The 19603-nt window shown below is 31.3% G+C and overlaps 2 protein-coding genes across 5 annotated transcripts in view; both read left to right on the top strand.

The window, feature by feature from the left end:
• Positions 1 to 12130, top strand: part of LOC136269675 (uncharacterized) — a 129751-nt gene extending 117621 nt beyond the window's left edge. Inside the window, exons 48-51 of one of the 2 annotated variants that reach the window (XM_066086595.1) lie at positions 9312 to 9449; positions 9568 to 9678; positions 9799 to 9867; positions 10690 to 12130. In XM_066086595.1, the coding sequence (XP_065942667.1) occupies positions 9312 to 9449; positions 9568 to 9678; positions 9799 to 9867; positions 10690 to 10758 (387 nt within the window). In that variant the 3' untranslated portion in view covers positions 10759 to 12130. The remainder of the gene's footprint in view (positions 1 to 9311; positions 9450 to 9567; positions 9679 to 9798; positions 9868 to 10689) is intronic. The other variant, XM_066086594.1, reaches the window with a different exon arrangement.
• Positions 1 to 19603, top strand: part of LOC105329357 (uncharacterized) — a 162452-nt gene that overhangs the window by 15997 nt on the left and 126852 nt on the right. The window contains exons 16-35 of one of the 3 annotated variants that reach the window (XM_066086599.1): positions 1205 to 1363; positions 2456 to 2593; positions 3135 to 3233; positions 3415 to 3509; positions 3590 to 3784; positions 4326 to 4397; positions 5041 to 5146; positions 5234 to 5371; positions 5682 to 5745; positions 5993 to 6131; positions 6300 to 6352; positions 6476 to 6584; positions 6678 to 6781; positions 6911 to 7013; positions 7155 to 7332; positions 8031 to 8100; positions 8243 to 8309; positions 8582 to 8667; positions 8850 to 8976; positions 9062 to 9103. The exons of 1 other annotated variant lie outside the window; for it this stretch is intronic. In XM_066086599.1, coding sequence (XP_065942671.1) covers positions 1205 to 1363; positions 2456 to 2593; positions 3135 to 3233; positions 3415 to 3509; positions 3590 to 3784; positions 4326 to 4397; positions 5041 to 5146; positions 5234 to 5371; positions 5682 to 5745; positions 5993 to 6131; positions 6300 to 6352; positions 6476 to 6584; positions 6678 to 6781; positions 6911 to 7013; positions 7155 to 7332; positions 8031 to 8100; positions 8243 to 8309; positions 8582 to 8667; positions 8850 to 8976; positions 9062 to 9103 — 2144 coding nt within the window. The remainder of the gene's footprint in view (positions 1 to 1204; positions 1364 to 2455; positions 2594 to 3134; positions 3234 to 3414; positions 3510 to 3589; positions 3785 to 4325; positions 4398 to 5040; positions 5147 to 5233; positions 5372 to 5681; positions 5746 to 5992; positions 6132 to 6299; positions 6353 to 6475; positions 6585 to 6677; positions 6782 to 6910; positions 7014 to 7154; positions 7333 to 8030; positions 8101 to 8242; positions 8310 to 8581; positions 8668 to 8849; positions 8977 to 9061; positions 9104 to 19603) is intronic. One more of the 3 variants, XR_010714492.1, reaches the window with a different exon arrangement.

The raw sequence follows: 19603 nt of genomic DNA, 5'->3' as shown, positions 1-19603 counted from the left end.
CATATAGAGAGATATCTGAGTAATTGTGTGATCATATTATGTGGATGACTTGACAGAATGTTGATATAAGCATGTCTGGTATATATCTTCAATCAATATATACAGCTACTTGACATATATTGACAAAATGCCAAAAAAGAATGATATTTGTAACGAAATGCACAAGTAGCTGACTACATAAAGAGAGATATCTGAGTAATTGTGTCGTAATATTATGTGGATGACTTAACAGAATGTTGATATTAGCATGTCTGACATATATCTTCAATCTATATATTCAGCTACTTGAGATATATTGACAAAACCGCCAAAAAATGAAGATATTTGTAACGAAACGCACAAGTAGCTGACTACATAAAGAGAGATATCTGAGTAATTGTGTCGTAATATTATGTGGATGACTTGACAGAATGTTGATATTAGCATGTCTGGCACATATCTTCAATCTATATTTTCAGCTACTTGAGATATATTGACAAAACCGCCTAAAAAGAATGCTATTTGTAACGACATGCACAAGTAGCTGACTACATAAAGAGAGATATCTGAGTAATTGTGTGGTAATATTATGTGGTTGACTCGGCAGAATGTTGATATTAGCAAGATTGGCATATATCTTCAATCTATATATACAGCTACTTGAGATATATTGACAATTGACAGTGATATAGTGGAATGTACATTTGTACATCTTAAGAACAAAAATAGAAATCCTTGGTATGTGTTCTCCCATGGACGGTAAGAAGTATCTAAAAGCCAAGTTTCTTTAATCTCGTAGCCAGTTACTAGTAGCTAGCTTTTCTTACTTCTCGTAGCCAGTTACTAGTAGCCAGTTACTAGTAGCTAACTTTTATTTAATCTCGTAGCCAGTTACTAGTAGCTAGCTTTTTTTACTTCTCGTAGCCAGTTACTAGTAGCCAGTTACTAGTAGCTAACTTTACCTATCTCTGAAAAAGTGATGATTTTAAAATAAAAATATTTTGTGCCAAAATTCAACATAAAACTAGATAAAATTTTATTGCTTTTTGCAACATTGACAGAACAAATCGAGAGAAAATAAGTTACACTGTTTTTGTATATATAAAAAGAAGTTATGAAAGAAAAAGGATTAGTATATACTAGGTTAATCAATAAACTAAAAGAATATTATGCGCTACGGATATCAATTAAACAGATATATATTTACTGTTTCATGTTTGACTAGTTATTCCTAGATTGGAGCTTATCATGACACCACAGTACGACTTTTCAATTATGATGGGTGAGAAAATCAATCTTCAGTGTACAGTCAGTAATCCCGAGTCATTGCTGGATGTTACTAATGGAAGTCTCGTGATGACTAAAGATGGGACTGTGTTATCAGGTACTTAAAAAATGAGATAATCTCTTATTATACTAGTGCTTCAATATTACCGTTTACGAGAACAAAATGTTTAGGTTGCCTGGGGTACCCAGAAGACGTTTTGTTATCCCTGACGCCGGTGTTGTTTGTTTTGTGTCGGTCATTAACTTTTAATTCGACAATACATGTACTTCTTGGCAACAGTTTACCAAATTCGAAATGTACAATATGTAGGGAAATATGAACATTGATAAAAAAAAAAACAATTCAAGATGATCAATGATTTCAGGTTTGAACTGTGAGATAAATAAGAAATCTCAAGAATATACTTTTTTTTACAGTCAAGAATTTAGCATTCAAAGAACACGATGACGATCAGCAAGAAAACCTCTACTGATATTTTTTTAATTAATGTTCAGAAGTTCTGCAGCTAAAGCGATATTATTTATATTAGTTTATATCGGGGTCAATTAAAATCATGATTAGAATGAGCACGTTGCCTTGTTAAGTCTGTTAAAATAATTGATAACGTGTGGTTTATTACTCCATGGACACACACAAGGTTTATCATATACATGTAACAATTCCCGACCCTTTTCCCACCCAAACCAGGCATGATAAATATGGTTGTCAATCAATTACTATTACATGTTATTTGAGAGGAATTCAAATAAATTTTAAATTGAGAGCTAGGCCATTCAGAAATGTTCAGTCATTTTAATGAATTGAATGATAATGCTTTATCCTTGAAAAAATATGAATTGAAATCACAAAAAAATATAACATAATGTTTGATTTTTACCAATGCAGTTTGACAAAATGTGTAAGGCCCGCCCAGGACAAACAACCATTACGACACCACCACTAACAATCTAACCCCCATCCTAGTTTTCTAAGTTTCCTCACTATCCCACAGACTGTTAGGTATATTAACCTTACCATATATCTTTCCATCCATTTATCATAGCTTATAAAACAAGGATAGTATTATCATTATAACGTGTATTCCATTGATTCCTCGCCTGACTGTAGAATACTAAGTAACCGTTTAGGCCAATAGGCTCTTGTCTATATTTTAGGTGTTTTTTATTCCATTGTACGTTACCGTTGTAGATTTTATCAATTCACACTTTTCAACAACATGGAGCAAAACTACAGCAATGGAAGACGATACTGGTAGATACACATGTACACATTCCAGCTATCAGGACCCTATATTTGTTTCTGTTTATGTTACTGTCTTTAAACCAGGTAATTATGGATTTCAACAGTTCGTATTTTCAGTTCATTGCGAAAACAAATATTAAAATACGACCATGCGTTTATTCATTTATATTTACATCATCCAGTGTCTTTGTCTGTACATGTGATAATACTACGTATCGATTTTGTACTATATAACCCATAATATAAATGACGCCAAATTGAGGCGCCGGCGGGGTTTGCTTATTTATAGTTAAATATTTAATTGTACGATGGCTTAAAATTTTATAAATATAAGTAATAAAGAATCATTCTTTGAATATAATGAGGTGATAATTTCGGTCGGGGCGAGATCAAATCTATCACAAAGCCCTTCGGGCTTTATTGGTTTGATCACGCACCGACCAAAATTATCACCTCATAATACTCAAAGAATGATTCCTTATTCCTTTTTAAAAAATGGGGTGTTTGCCTTTAAGATCAATTTAGTGAACAAGAAGTAAACAAATCTACTTCCACTTAGCAAATCAAATGTCTTTTTCCATATTTATGTAACAATCAGTACAAAATTGTTTTATGATTTCTGTAGAACAAAAGAGATGTGAAAGTGAATGGTTAGAAGGAATACTTTGGAATACTACACTTGCAAATACAACAAAAAAGGAACTTTGTCCTGTCAAACAGAAAGGTCACAATGTTGACTATTTTTACATTATATACATGTACTACATTTTTTTCCATAAGAAATCATTGCTTTTAGTTTAAAGTGTTTCCTTATACCTGAGGGACGTGAGTTGAAACTCAGCCACTTGGTCTAGTAATTAAAGAATAAAGGGAATATTTAAAATCTAGTTTTACATTAAATTTAGGATTGGCAATTCGGTATTGTACACAACTTGGAGTGTGGGAATCTCCAAGCCTTATTAATTGCACAACTGAAGCTTTCACGAGCGCTTCATCAGAGGTAATGATTACACAATGTAAATTTGAGTCAGCTTTTGATACGAGTTAATCACTTGATATAAAAGCATTTAATTGAAACAGATGAATGCCATAATAGAAGATGGTCTAGAAAATACCGAGAAGGTTCAGGAAGCCGTAAACAACACTCTACAATTGATGAAGAACCTTACCTCGTCGACTAATGAGCTCAGTGCTGGGGATCTGAGCTCTTCTCTGGACGTTTTAGAGAAAATTGTCAACGTCACTAACTCTACTGGGTCAGCAATCGAAAAAGAGGTCATAATCTCATTTAATTATCTTTATAGTTTATTCTACAAAATATGTTTTTCATTTGGTGTTAATGGAAAATTAAATAAATTCTATGGATCCAGATAATGTACAATAGTGGGTTGATGAAGGGTTTACCAAGAATCAATTTTCTAACTGTTATTAATAGTTTGAGGTCATATTCTAATTTTTTATTGAATTTTATTATCAACATAAGTTTTTTGGCAAAGAGTGTCTACTAATGTGATTAAAATCATTTTTTATTTGGAAGTAATTTTTCTCCAAAATGTTGTGAACTAAGTTCACTTTGTGACAACTTTTTTACTCACTAGATATCTCTTGCTGATCAAAATCATTATTTCATAACCAAAATAACTCTTATCATATTCAACATTCAACATTATGTGTTGTGCAAAAAATACATTTTATTATTATGAAATGACACCACATATTTGTTATATCATATTTGTACCACATGTTAGTTAATATTTAAGTATTGATTTTGTTTTGTTTCCTTTTTTGAATTGAATTGCCTTTTTCCCCTTAAAAGGTGTTCTACGCTGTTATAGACAATGTTTTGTCAACTAATAACTCAAAGTCTTGGACGACTGTCAGTAACAAGGTAAATGTAACTTTGATATTAATGACATGTGTTTATTAAACGATTGATATTCATTAAATAATATTCATTATTCTTTAAACTTTAATATTTCGGTTGGAAAAGATTTTCAGTCAGCTCACATTAACTACTAGGAGACCCTGATTTGTCTTAATGAAATCCTTATATACACAGCTTTTGGCAAAGGTTTTAGCTTACCTGAGCTGAAAGCTCAAGTGATCTAGTCTGATCAGATTTTGTCCAACATCCATTTGTCTGTATGTTCGTCCATAACTTTTTTTTTTACATTTTTTACATCCTTCAGAACCGCAGACTGAATCATAATCAAACTTAGCCTAAAGCATTCCAGGGCGAAGGGTCTCAAGTTTGTTAAAATAAAGATACACACTTTCTTTGATAAGATAGGATAATTATAAATTATTGAGAATTTGTTAGTATTCTTTTAAATATATTCTCAAAACCCATTCGGTGAAAAAACCCGAAACCTGCGTGGAAGCATCCTCAGGTAGTATAGATTAACCTTGATATATATTTGAATATGAAATAATTTACAAAGATTTGCCACATAAATATCTTGAGACAGAGCAAAGTGTCAACTCATTTTATTGTTTTTATCATATCATATTATTATCATATTTTGTTTTAGACGGATAAAGACGCAAGCTCCATTCTGAAGAATATGGAGCGCATTAGCGAGATTGTGATTCAAAGCGGCAATATTACGGCATCCCGATTCAGTGGCTCAAATTTCGGTATTTTTGCTATTAGTATCCCGTTCTGATGGATTTTTATTTTTCTGAAGAGTATGGATGACCAGTAATTTCTTTCCTTTTGTCTAGAGCTAACTGTTAACCAAACGAAAATAGATGAAACTGGAATACGTTTTCCGGTTGTGTCACCAAGCAACACGTCTGAAATTACCGAAAAAAATCCTTCTTTTCTTGAACTACCAAAACAAAATATGAAAGCGGAAAATGGTATTTATAAAAATGTTTAACTATAAACTGAGTAGTTAAATTCTGATTTAAATTGCGATTTAGTTCACTAAAAAGAATTAAATAATCTACTTATTTTTCATTCTAATATTACATGTATACTATTCGACGATGAAATAATTAAATAAGGTTCCGTGGATGATTATGTAATGTAGTTTTGTCAATCGGGTTTTTATATACTGTACATGTATATTCATTTAATAACTCTGATCGCAATTTGTTTTGCTGCTTCCTAAAATAGAGTCCATTTAGTTGAGACTGCATTGAATATGATATTATTTCTTTTCCATAGCAATCAACTATGTTGCTGTTATATATAAAACGATGTCAGATATATTGCCATCTGCTTCAGATAGGTAAGTCTAGTATGATTTAGTATTTCAATAATGTATTTCAGTTAAAGTAGCAAGTAGCAAGGATTTAGGTATGACTTAGAAACCCATCTTCGCTAGCCAAGAATTTTTGGTCCACTTTGCTCCCCCTTGGCTAGCGAAGATGTAGAAACCAGAACAATGCTTTTTATAAATCATAACAATGTGATGCTTCGTGTATATATATATGGAATAACATACTTATAATTCATATTAATTTAAAAACGAACAGTGATCAGAATGGAAGGAATTCAGAGCAGAAATCGAAGAAAAAAACATTCCTCAATTCTCAGATACTTTCTCTTACCACGCAAAATGACTTAGGAGTATTGGTTCCACCTCTGACTCTAACATTTGGACACACAACAAATGTAAGATACCAAAAGTTTTTTTCCACGTCAGATGTTTGACATATGTTGTCATTGTGTCTATCTTACTCTTCAATTGATATAAGTGGCCATCATTGGTAAATAATAAATTGTGTTTAGAATTGTATTTGAGATGACTTTTTGTAATGTTTACATAATATTTTTTTATAGAATGAATCTACTAGAATGCAAGCAAGATGTGTCTCTTGGGATTTTACCAAAAGGTAGGCATTTTTAACAATTCTTGTAATAGAATTGTGTATATCGCTACGCCTGTACAAGAAAGACGAAAGAAATGCATCATATCTCCTAGTTATAAATTAAAAATGATATCCTGTTTTAACAAGCAAATGGACAGAAAAAGGATGTAACGTCAAACAAAGTGATCATAAGAAAACGGTTTGCCAGTGTAACCATCTTACCAATTTTGCCATTTTGATGAGACCGTATTCTCCTGTAAGATATATTTTTGTTAAATCTGGATGATTGGGATTTCATGACGGAGCTTTTGATATATATTACCACTTTTTATTTTTATTTGTTGTTTAGGTGATAGAGGATCACCCATCGTTGAAAACAATGTCTTTGGTTGGGGTGATTCTCTCCATATTATTTACAGCTCTTACTTTGGTTATCTACATCTTGACATGGAGGTATGAAAGTTGTAATGATGATCTAATAAAAATAAATAAATATAGAAATACATTTCCGATACGATATTCTTGAACCATGCATAACATTTAAACATCAAGAAAATACTGGTATTTTATTTTTAAATTCAGATATATTAAAAGTGACCAAAACATCATCATGATGAACCTCTGTGGGTCGTTAATTCTTTCCTATTTGATATTCATATCAGCTGTTGAACAGAAAAGTAATGAGGTATATTTTCATAAAGCAATTATTAATTTGAGCAATGAAATTAAATGTGAAAAAAACATGACAACAGAATTATTTTAGCAACCTTTTTAAGAAATGTATTTTTATGTCAAAGAGAAGTTAGAAAGAACGTTACTTTTTTAGGGAGCGTGCATTGCTATAACTGCAATTATCCATTATCTTTTCCTGGTCACATTCCTTAGTATGCTAGGAATGGCTGTGTATTACTTCATCAGTATAACGGTCACCTACTATGCTATGTATGTTGCAAACAACTTTAAGTCTAAATCCAGAATTCAGTGGTTTTTGTTGGCAATATGGGGTAAGTAATAAATTCACATACATTCTAAAAATAAACAAGATTTAATAAATTGCTGATATTGTTTTCAAAGAAGATTTTAGCCCTTAAAGGGACATGATCACGATTTTTGTAAAAAAAAAATATTTTTCCGTTTTAAATGTTTACAGTCCTTCAATATGGCGTTTTAAATAAGCAACCAAAATTAATGTGTCATTCGTTGAGTTATAAGAAAGGTACAGACCTTACCATTCTTTGCTATATAAACAAAGCTTTTGTTTACATTTGATTGTTGAAGTGAAAATTCCAGTTTTAAACCTAGAATGAATGTGTTCAACGTTAAAAACTGTTTGTTTTTGCATAAAACAAATACGAAGACGGACAAATTAGCTTGAAAAAGATTTTTACTGGTATATTGAACCTAAGTAAACAAAAACAGGGCACGAGCCTTGTTTACATGTACATGACAAAGAACTAGAGCACAGTTTTTGCCTATAACTCTACGACTGAATTTATCATTTCTTTTGATCATCAGAAATGCATTTCTAAAGCATTGTAAATAATAAAAACAGAAATATAGAATTTGACCAAAATCGTGATCATGTCCCTTTAAAACTGTAATATACTAGTACTTCCGAGGTAACACCAATTGATTCTTGGCAGACTTGTAAACAATGTTTAACTTTAAGACAGGTTTTTACTATTCAAATATTATATTACAGGTATCCCCATCCTGATTACATCAATAACTCTTGGAGCGTTTTGGGGAAAAGGTTACCACCTAGAATCTTAGTATGTGATATTCAGAAGATAGCCACACAATATACAAACTTATCCGACATAACATTCCTTCCTATAATTTATCATATTATTGACAATTTCATTATACTTGAATATCGTAAATGGATTCTAACACTTCAGTTTGACTGTTTAGTTGCTGGTTAAGCATGGAAAGTGGTTCTCTCTACATGTTCATTATCCCAGTCTGTTTAATCTGCGTGGTAAGTATTATGTATATTTTATATTAATGACATAATTTATTAAATTAATGCTTACCTTAATAATAAAATTACATGAAACCGTCTTATATAATTTTTCATAATTGAAAGTATATTTTGTCGGAAAACTTAAGAAGATTCCGTTGTTATCGAAGAGGTTGCACAGTTTAATGAGAATGCTTAAAAAAATGAAACAAAGATATATAAAAAAAATTAAACTTTTGTATGTGTTCCTGTTTTAACATGCTTACTTTATCCCATTTATCTTATATCAGTTAAACGTACTGATAATTGTCTCACTGGTTAGAGTGCTTTGTGCTTCAAGTGCAATGATGAAGTCTTCACTGCAGAAAAAGGCAACGTGAGTCAAACTAGTCAGATACTAAAATTATATATATACATATCAAACCAATTAATAACTTTTTGGCAACTAGTAGGGGGGGGGCTACCGATGAAAACAATGCAAGAAATTAGTTTTTAATTAATAAGTCTTCGACATAAAGTTCTTTTTTAGGATTGTTTTATTTTATGTTGATCCGATAGATCCGGTCTGCGATCACTTGGGACGCTACTACCAGTGCTAGGGGTGACCTGGTTATTCGGAATTCTGGCCGTTAACGAAAATGCAGATGCGTTTCAGTATATTTTTGTTATTGCAAATTCCCTACAGGCAAGTCGTTCGTTTCAATATGCGTTTGTTAAATAACTGTTTAGCTTAATAGTTATGTTATTTTATGATATTAATTATTTTTCAGGGGTTTTTCATATTTGTTTCGCACGTGTTGTTGAACAAAAAGGTAGGAGTACAAGCATTTAGATTGACTGCAAGATAAATGATGCTCATTATTGATTGTCTACAAACTTATTTCAGCCTAGTCTTTATCTATATTATTCTCCAAAAATAATTTTTTCGTGAGCATATATACAGAGAATTGAATTCGGTTACGTTCATAATCATTTTCATCATCATATCATGTAATAAATATTTTGCTCAATACTCACTAGGTAATGCAAGGTTTGAGGAACAGATACCCAGTCATTAGTTCTCTTATAAGTATGGCTGAACACAGTAAACCGGAATCCGCTTCTGTTTCACGAAGTCAGTCAACATTAAAATCTAATGCACCATTGGTGACAACAAAGGTATAGAATTACGCAATCAATGTGATTCTAAAATAGTTTTGCACTTTTCATTATTTAACTTGGAATAAAATACTTAATTCCATGGAGCATTTATTAGGTTTACGATTTTTATTTTCAGAAAAAGGGTATATTTGAAAGAATTCGTAATAATAAAGTAAAGAAATCAGAATCATTTTTGACAGAAAGAACCGTTTCTACTGATTGTCCTTCAAGTGTTTCCCATGAAAAAGTAGGTTAATGTATGAATATTTAGTGCACGTTACATGCAAACCATTCGCATTATTTCGTTTATCTTGACAATGATTATTTCATTATTTTCTGTACATAAATTACTTGCATCCTTAATCAGAGCTCTGCGCTGCCTGAGAATGTATCTACTGATCACACGCTAAAACTTGTAGCAGAAGAGGAAAATACGGTATGTATCACATATTTAATTTCATGATTTTTTTTTCATTATACCTAATTATAAATATCATCCGATAGCGTTACCCTTTAGTAACCTGACTAATCTAGGGCAATAAATCTTCATGTTTTCCCCACCATCAAGCAAAATTGTAAAAAAGTCAACAATCATAACTATGAAATTTTCTTGTCTTGTTGTATATATTATTCATAAGACTACAAGTGCATTTTAAGCTAGAGTGGACTGCAGTAGCTGTTTATTCGAGAGTTCAAATTTTTTGAGGAACTTTTTCATTCCATCGAATTTACGTTTAATCATTAGCCTTCCTTGGCTTTTTTATGAAAAATTGCCTTATTTTTAATATTTAAATAAGTTACAGTAAGACTTGGTTAAAGCGAAGTCCTAGGGACCAATTGATTTACTTCGTTATATCCGTAATTCGTTATATGCGTAATAATTCGTAATAATAACTATAGCGAATTTACTATAAGAACGTTTTCTTTTACTAGGCTATAATTGTTACTAATTGTGACTTATAATAAAATTACATTACCGTAATACCTTTAATGATCGGTTTGTGAGTCGAAATATTTATATAAAACTATTTCATTCAAATTATTCTGTTAAATAGTAGTGCAAACTGTTTTACACTGTAAAGTAATTCGTTATAAAAGTGTTAGATTTCGTTATTATTCACTTTTCTACGGGACACAAAATCAATTCGCTATATTCGTAAATTCCTTCACTACATCAGAGAATTCGCTATATCCGTGTTCGTACTAAACGAATCTACTGTAAATCGAAAATTACATATATATTGTTTTTTCTTTACAGAAAAGAAGATTTCGGTTTTCATTCAATTTTAACCCATGGAAGAAAAAGTATACAGTGACAGAAATGTAAAAAGAACATTTAAGACGTCTGCAATTGTAAAAGACACTTAAAGACTCTTTATATTACATTTTCAACTAGAGTCCATGAACTATTTCAAACAATTATCTAATCGTGCTGCCACACAGAACATTAAGGCTGTGAAATGTTTCTGTCGTTTTTAAAGACAAAACCTTCATTTTCTCGTTTTGTGTTTAAACTCCTTTCTCACACACACTCGTGCAGTTCTGTATATATATGCAAGGGTAAAAAGTAATTTTCTACAAAAGTTTCAGTCTCAAAATGTATACATTTAAGCAATTTTGCAATTTTTAAAATTTGTGATTGTGTGCCTTTATAATTTTTTTTCTTTTGTTTATTATTTTAATTTGTTTGTTACTACCAGAACGTTTAACAATATCAATTTTTGAGATTTTAAAGGGTCGCTATTTACAGACTTCGTTTCATATCTTTTAAATTATTTGTATTCTATTATACTATCCCCATCATTCCTATTCTTATTTTTTAATAAACATATTAGGGGGGTAATCGGTGCTTGGTAAGATATTACAATGATTGACGGCTTTAATGAATAACATATTGAAATGCAGTTTAAGGAGGCTGGAAGGTCAACAAAATAACCCAAAAATCTGCATTAAACTTTTAAATGTGATGTTTTGTCATGTACTATTTTCTTGTTCAGGAAAAAAAAATCAGAATGGCTTGGCTTAGAAACATTTTTTTATTATTTTCCATTTATCTGTTGAAGAGCATTTTGTCTAAAGGAGATTAATATACATGTAGCCTTAAAATTGCCACAACCATCGAAACGTCTTAAGTAATATCAATATACCGGTATCCCATCGACATTTAAACTAGCAAGTAAATTATTCAATCATGATACAGGAGATTTTCTCTAAATTGAACCAACATGTGCAACTGAGCGTTTAAGAGAGCGTGTGTGTTTACGTTTTCCGTTTCAAATATTTACGAAGACAATTGCATTTTTCAACTACATATCATTATGACCAAACATTTTAATAAACGAATAGTAAATGATCGTTCGTAAGATTGCGATGCTCCACCTCGTCTTTCGCAATTTTAGCGCCGGACACCCATTGCCAGCCTCGACATTTGTGAGATTGGTCGTGGTTTCCTGACATTGCTCAAAATTTAAACTTATAAATGCCTTTTATAAAGTGTACAGAAGTTTTCTTTTCAATGGAAGTTGAATTTACGTTCAATTTTACTACGTATTTACGAAAACATCATGCAGTAATTTTATATGAGTTATAGAGAGGGACGATGTGTTCTGTCTTACTGATGTAAAAAGGGTTGGGTGCTTTGAACATTTTGCATCTGTATTTTTATTGGCAAGGATAAATAGAAACTTTGGTTGTTGTGCCAATGATAAACTAGGTTTACTTTTCAAAAATGACTGGCATGCATAAAAAAATGACTTTATGACTACTTTTTTTTTGGGGGGGGGAGATCTGGGCAAAGTTACCAATCATTGACTTCTCTTCCGTTTTTGAAATAGATTAAACTCTTAAGATATTCTAGTCAGCAAGTAAAATGAAAAAGGTCATGTTTAATTATTACAAGAAAAGAACTAAACTGAAAATGTCAACATTGTGAAATGTAGCTACATATAAAACCCATCACACTTCGCTTTGCCTTCATGCTAGCTAAATAGCTAAGCAATAATATATACTTTTGAGAGTCAACCTGTCTCTTTCAGAACCTTCATCTAACCAAAGCAGACTAAAACTAGAACTGTTGAAATTATAAAAGTGATAGTTCCTTGAACTCTATTGTAGGCAGTTCCTTATTCTGGCCAACTTAATCAAACGAATTTAGAGTTTTCTAACCCCTTACGTCTTTTATATAGGTTAAAATCGTTTGTTCCTTCACTTTTTCATCGAGGGAAATAAAAATGGGGAACAACGCGTGTATTTTAAAACACTATAAGCAGCAATGATATGTATGAACAAAGGACTAGATGAATTTATTAAAGAGTTATAAGATACCTAACCGTTATAGTGTCATTATCTTAAAACATGTTCAGTAGTTAGGCTTGCTACATGTTTGTAATAAATTCAGTGTAACATTTTTTTTAAATCAAAGTGTGCTGAAAAAAAATGTACTGGTCATCACGAAAATGGTGTTAATTATAAGTGGGTCCAAATGACGTTTTAAAAGTGTTAACAGCTAAACACAACCCGCTCATATAGCTCATATATCAATGGAAATAATTAGCGACACGCAATTATTTATCGGTCAAGCATATAATGAAGCGCATTGAAGTGGTAAACGTTTGCGTTTGAATGGAATGTTCTAAACTTTGTATCGAACGTCAATTGTTACTTAAGACATGCCCTTTTCTTTTAAAACGAGCAATGTACAATTCAATATTTTGAAGTGTACACCATTTAATACTATAAAGATGATTTAATGAATAACATAAAAGACATAATTAATTATTAATAATAATTAAATATTGGGATGCAGCTTTTGTCAACATTTCCGGGGTCCAAGGGCACACCAAGATTTTCTGGCATAGAAATACACAATCTAATTAAAATTAGATGTTAGATCCGCTCGTTTGCTCCATTGTGAAGCGAGTAAGCGAGCGGATCAAACATCTAATTTTTAATTAGATTGAGAATTACAAACACTAAAATTTGGAAATTTTACACCTTTTCTCTCCAAATGTATACGCAACGGATCATTTTTATGTCGAATTTAATACCCAATTTTTTTTCTTTCAAAATGTTACGAGATTCATTGGCATTTCAAATATCAAACATAACCCAGTTATTCATGCCAAAATGTTCTAAGATTCTTGTTAATTCAAAAACTAATTGGGAAAGGCAGCAACAGTGTGACCGGTAAAGTGCCATTGGGAGTATTTTCCCTTGTTGCAATGAAATTTAAAGTGCGGGTTAAAACCGTCTGCAAAATATGGAAACGATACGTCCAAGAAGTTACATATACATTATGACGATTACAATTATTTTTTTCTATTTTTTAATGAAAATCAATATTCATCACAAAATCATACATATTTTGATACCTTCCGTGTTAAAAGAATACTTTTACTTATATGCAAAAAAATATTATTACAAATAAATCTATTAATCATTATAATGATTGAGTATTGATATTCATTATATCAGAATTACCTTCTTAAACTCTTAGACATTTTTTTTCACCATCTACGATTTTTTCCATGTGACTAAATTAAAAGAATCTTATTATTCAGTCGGGCATGTTTGAGCCACCAGTTTGGATATAAATAATATTTTAGCCGAAGTAGTTCCGATGAAGTCGGCATTTACGATCAAATAAATCGATGTGTAAACATGGTTAACACAACCTACTAAGGATTTTAATTGAAAAAAACAGTAACGTCTCTTTTTTTTATCAAAATCTACATAAATTTTTTTTCAGAATGTTCATTGTTGCAAAACTGTGGTGCATAAGAGGTTTGTTTCTTCGACCGTAACTGGTCACAAACTAAGGTTCTTTACATTATATTACACTGTATAAATATATAGCAAGGAAAAACGTTTTCCTTTACTGTTGTTTTTTTTCCCTGTAAGATCCCATTTCCGGGTTTTTTTATTTTATTAATTCAAATGTATATATCAACAAACTTTGTATATTTCTCGCGTAAACATTCAATATCGACAATTCCTTGACTTCTCCTACAAAAAGTAAAACTGACAAAAATCTTGTATACTGTACTTTTGATTTCTACAGAGGTGAGCTACATGTATGAAAGAAGAAATCATGTATACAAACCGACGTATGCATAGTTTAACAATATGAATTATAAGATAAAAGCTTATGAAGCGAGGCAGTATCCAAAGTTGCGTCCTCTCTTGTTTTTTTCCTCCGATGAACTTGCGTTTTGTACACAGGCCCCATGTATAATTTTTATCTTTGAAAATAAATACGATTTGTTTAGGAAATTAAATTACAGAAATATACCATATGACTGCCGTCATGAGAAAAGGGCCCTTATCTTTTGACGTCACAATGCTCAGAAAACGACGTCAAAGTTGCGGCATTGTAAACGCAGTTTTTTAATTTTCTGTTTCTTTTTTTTTTCTGCGTCTGTGTTGTGTTTTCTGAATAACTAGAGTCTGGTCTTGTTTTAATACCGCGATTAATATTTTTTCAGTCAAATATCACATGTTGATTTAAAAAATAAACATTTGATAAATGAAATATACACATGTAACGTCAATATCTACACATTTCGAACGCGTAATATTGCACACACGATGATGCTGAAACGTTATAAAATTGCTGCTTTTGCATTCGCTATGAAACTTAAACACCACATTTTACATTCTAGTGTGTGATGAAATTTAGCTCTAATTGGGAAATCCCTTCTTTTTTTTTATAAATCATTGTTACATGTAGAAATCAAGGACCCCTCTCTCATACGCGTATAGTTGAATGCGAAGCTGGTCGTGGATTTCCGATGATGATTTATAAAGTAATCTGAGTAAAATTATACAACTTAAGTTTGCGTGAGCAAAACATGTATGATTTAATAAAGTAAAAAAAAATTTACACTGCACACTCGTTGTTGATAAGAGGGGTTGAAGGCTGAGACATACCGAATCGATGCAGAGCAGTATTGTTCAAATCTAACAGTTACATGTGCAGTAATTACTGTGAAACAATACAAGTCAAATATTTCAAGTCATAAGTTTGGAAGTTCACCTCACGGGAGACGATTCTACACATTTTAAATTAGTCGAAAGGAACAAAAGAGAAGCGGCTATGTCTCAATTATAGTGCTACTGCCAACCTACAAAATAAATTTCCGCATATTCTATTACAATTTAAGAATTTGCGATCAAATTTTGAAATTATTTCACGAATTAAAAAGCTATAAATAATTAGAAGAGTTTGAGAAATATTTTGACAGCGTAAAAATCTACTCTGATATATCGCATTTGATTTCATTGAAAAATCTTATTCTTATTCTCATGTAAAGTGCCTTTAATGAAAAAACATAAAAGTATATACATGTGTACCTGTACGAATTAAAAACTTGTTTATTATTTGAGCGCAACATATTTTGTTTTCTTGTGCAATTTAACAACCCAAATCCACATGTTGTGTGTACTTTTTGAGCTAACTTACATAAAAAAATCAGTCATAAAATGCCTGAAAACTCACCACATTTTCATGGATTTATAGCATTTTATATGATTATATTCATCTCAGATCAGTTACGTACATGTTTTAAAATTCCTTAAATTTAACAGGTTTGTAAACGCAATCATTATACTACTATACGTTTGATATCAAGTCGATGAAATTGCCGTTTTATAAATAAATTTATGTTTATCGATGCATATAAACACTACAAGTGCGACATTTACAATTAATAACATGCATGGCCGTACAATTCACCTTCATAGATGATGGTTTCTCATATTTTCTTTTTTATACAAGAAACAAATTCGATGATACTGAAGTCAATGTTTAGTCGTGTTTGTTTCAATGTACATATACAGGGACAATAACAAAATCCGAGAATCGCAATATTTCTTAAAACTTCGGAATCTCGAATGCAACTTTATGCACTCTATAAACGTCTTTCATTCAATTTTGTTTAAAATTGATGATCACTTGGCCGATATTTGTATTCAGAGAGAGAGAGAGAGAGAGAGAGAGAGAGAGAGATTTATATATTCATTCATCGTGAAACATCGATAATAAGAAAATTAAATTTAGTCAACATGTTACTTCTTACTGAGTATAAGTTACGTCTTTCGGCACTGTACTACCAATTAGTGCAAACGAATGGACATAATTGATGCAGAAGTCTTATTGAAATTCACTTGCAATCTTGCATTTTGAAATAAAGAGTGAATAATGCTTATTTATAATTAATTATTTCAACGATTATGGTTTATAAAAATCGCATCACAAAAATACAACGGTATGCATGAACTTACAAAGCGATTGAAAAGAAGTGTAGATTCAGCACGTGGGATGTCTTCTTTATTTTGTTGGTCTCTCGTATTTAATACACTTAATTAGGTGTGTACGAGTATATTTAGAATATAAACATAAACAAAAAGTAGCGATCAATACCGAAAAAAATTAACGTAACCCGCGTTCTGTAATTTGGCTATCTTTATAGCCCGCATGTATAACCGAATCAAACATTTTTTGTTTATATTTACATCTTTCATTTAATAAATTAATAAATTGAATTATTCGTAAAAAGTAAGTAAATGTCATTAAATTATTGTTAATGTACACCAGAACTATAGATAGAAGCTGTAGCCAAAGCGTCTTATATGGGAATTTGAATTTGGCATCATTATGATTATATAGTTCGTATAATCCGTGATTTTTCTTAGGTTGCTGAAGATTTTGACCGATCAGTAAACTGCATGGTTAGAACTTAACCGATCTTGTTGATTTCAGTCCTGTCTGTTCTATACAGCTGTGAATTACAATCAATTTTCGTAAGAAATAGAGGGAATCATACTTAGTGGATGTAAATTTAATCTATAAATATAAGATGCAATTTTTGTTAAAATATTTTCTCTCAAATCAACTGTCCACTTTCTTGTAGTTGTAATCACTTTTCAGTGAAACAGTCAAAGCCGATTATTTTCCAACGGTAATTTTATAAGAATTAAGTGTTGATAACATATAAAAGAGAAGAGAAATCATACAAATAATTTAACACCATAACATCCGAGTTTCAAAAAACAGCTATAATTGATTTTAAACTTGCATCAGAACTATCAAGGTACTTAAAAAGTAATATGAGTATATATGTGATAAAATTTCCGTGCAAAAGGTTAATTAAAAAGAATAAATATTTTTCTTTGTGAAAATAATTCGTGGATGCAATTTAACAATGCCCCGAAATTGTGGAAACATAGGCATCGAATTTGACCATCTTTATGTTTGTTACATGTTTGCTTATTTAATTTGCTTCTCGGCAGCTTAAATAACATTGATGCATTTAAAGGTTGGGGAGAGGTCTGATATTTGTTTTCCTTAGATATCCTTTATCTATCCATCTTACGTTCGGGGGGGGGGGGGGGGGGATTGCATGTGGAGTCATCAGAAGTGTGCAGAACTTTAACTATATCTGGATATTCAAAATGTGCATATATATGTTTTAATCTCTTTTTGAAAAACTGTAAGAAATCTAGAATTGTAGAAAAATTATTAATTAATTTTACTTCAAACGATTAAAGACGATGAAAAGAAGTATTGAAGAAAAAAATTATTGCAAAAAAAATTTGACGTTCATGACGTCGTGACGTTTTCGACGAGCTACGTCAAAGTCGTGTTAAACATCTCTTACTAAAATTGTCATAAAATGCTTAAAACACACATGATCTTGGATATCTTTGTATATTTGTATTCAGAAAGAGTTGACTAATCAGAATTGACAAAAAAGTGAATTTGTGAAATTTTGACCTTAAGGGCGCTTTTCTCATGACGGCAGTCATATAATTTATATTATATGTTTTAAAAGCTTATTCATAAATCCTCTTGTCGACCGAGTGAGATAGACCCCTATTGGTTTCCGCATACTTTCGTTAAGGAAACTTAAAAAAACACCAGTCTAAGTCCCCATTTTTGACGGCTAGCTAGAACACCAGCAGGAGGCACAAAACATGTCACGTTATCGGCAATTTGATAGTTGAGTTTCATTGGCGTTTAAGTTTAATTCAGTTACAAAGATGGCTAACAGCACCTACTCGCTCGAGGTCGCGTATGACCTCACACATAATGGCGGATAGATCGAGAAAGAAAATATGAATATTGCAATATTTTAATTCCATCCCATTAGCCAGGTTATTTTATGTAAACGATAATTAATTTCATTTCTATAGGTATAGAATGATTTTATTTTTAAGAAATTCCAAAATTGAAAAATGGGATATGCCCTTTAACGAACAATTATCAAAGTTTAAACAATTAAAAAATTAGCGCGTATTTAATCAGTTTTCACAACTTTGGGATGCAACATAACTTTAAGAGCATACATATTCTTGGTTTAAGGGTGGGCCTTAAATGAATGCAGTAATTCTTTAAAATTGTGTCCTTTGTTTCGAAATATTATTCGTATAAACTATAACTGTGTAATGATGAGGGAGAGCCCCTTTTCCAAAAATATGAATATTATGGCCCCTTGGTCAGGGGATCTGGGGTTAGGGCAGGGCTCTAATGATTATATATGGTAGGGTCGTACACATATTTCGATTGAATATATATGTGTACTTAAGATTTGATTAATTATTCAATGTGTGCTATGCTACAATTATTTAGATATATTATTTCTAATTTAGAAAGTTTACTAATTTTATAAACCCTGTAAACATAACCCAGATAGCAAGCTCACGTTGGCCCAACGTTGGCATATGGTTGTAAGGTTGACTACAATCGCTGTTGGTAGAACGACGTTGGACTAACATCGGGCCACATTGTATTCATCACAGTTAGTGCATAGACATCGTTCCAATATTAAACCAACGTAATTTATCCAACGTTGATACATGGACATTGTACCAACGTTGGGCAAATATATATAATTGATCTCGGTTGGCACGAATACACTACCGATGTTGGGCCGACGGACTAAATTGTATGTTATAATGAGTAAATAAATGGTTATTTTACAGATGAATAAAGTGTATGATTTTAAAATTGGCGTGTCTGTATATAACAAATGACCAAAGGTCTTTTATAGATTAAACAGATTTATAAATGAATTTAGATTAATTATATATTGAATAAATGAATATAATTTTAAAATTATAAATCTTTCTTGATCCGTGCATGTACTTTAACAAGTAAAACTTGCTTTTGGGGA

This window comes from Magallana gigas, chromosome 6 (genome assembly GCF_963853765.1).
Source record: "Magallana gigas chromosome 6, xbMagGiga1.1, whole genome shotgun sequence".
NCBI classification, from domain to species: Eukaryota; Metazoa; Mollusca; class Bivalvia; order Ostreida; family Ostreidae; genus Magallana; species Magallana gigas.
This window is presented reverse-complemented; position numbering and strand designations above follow the sequence as displayed.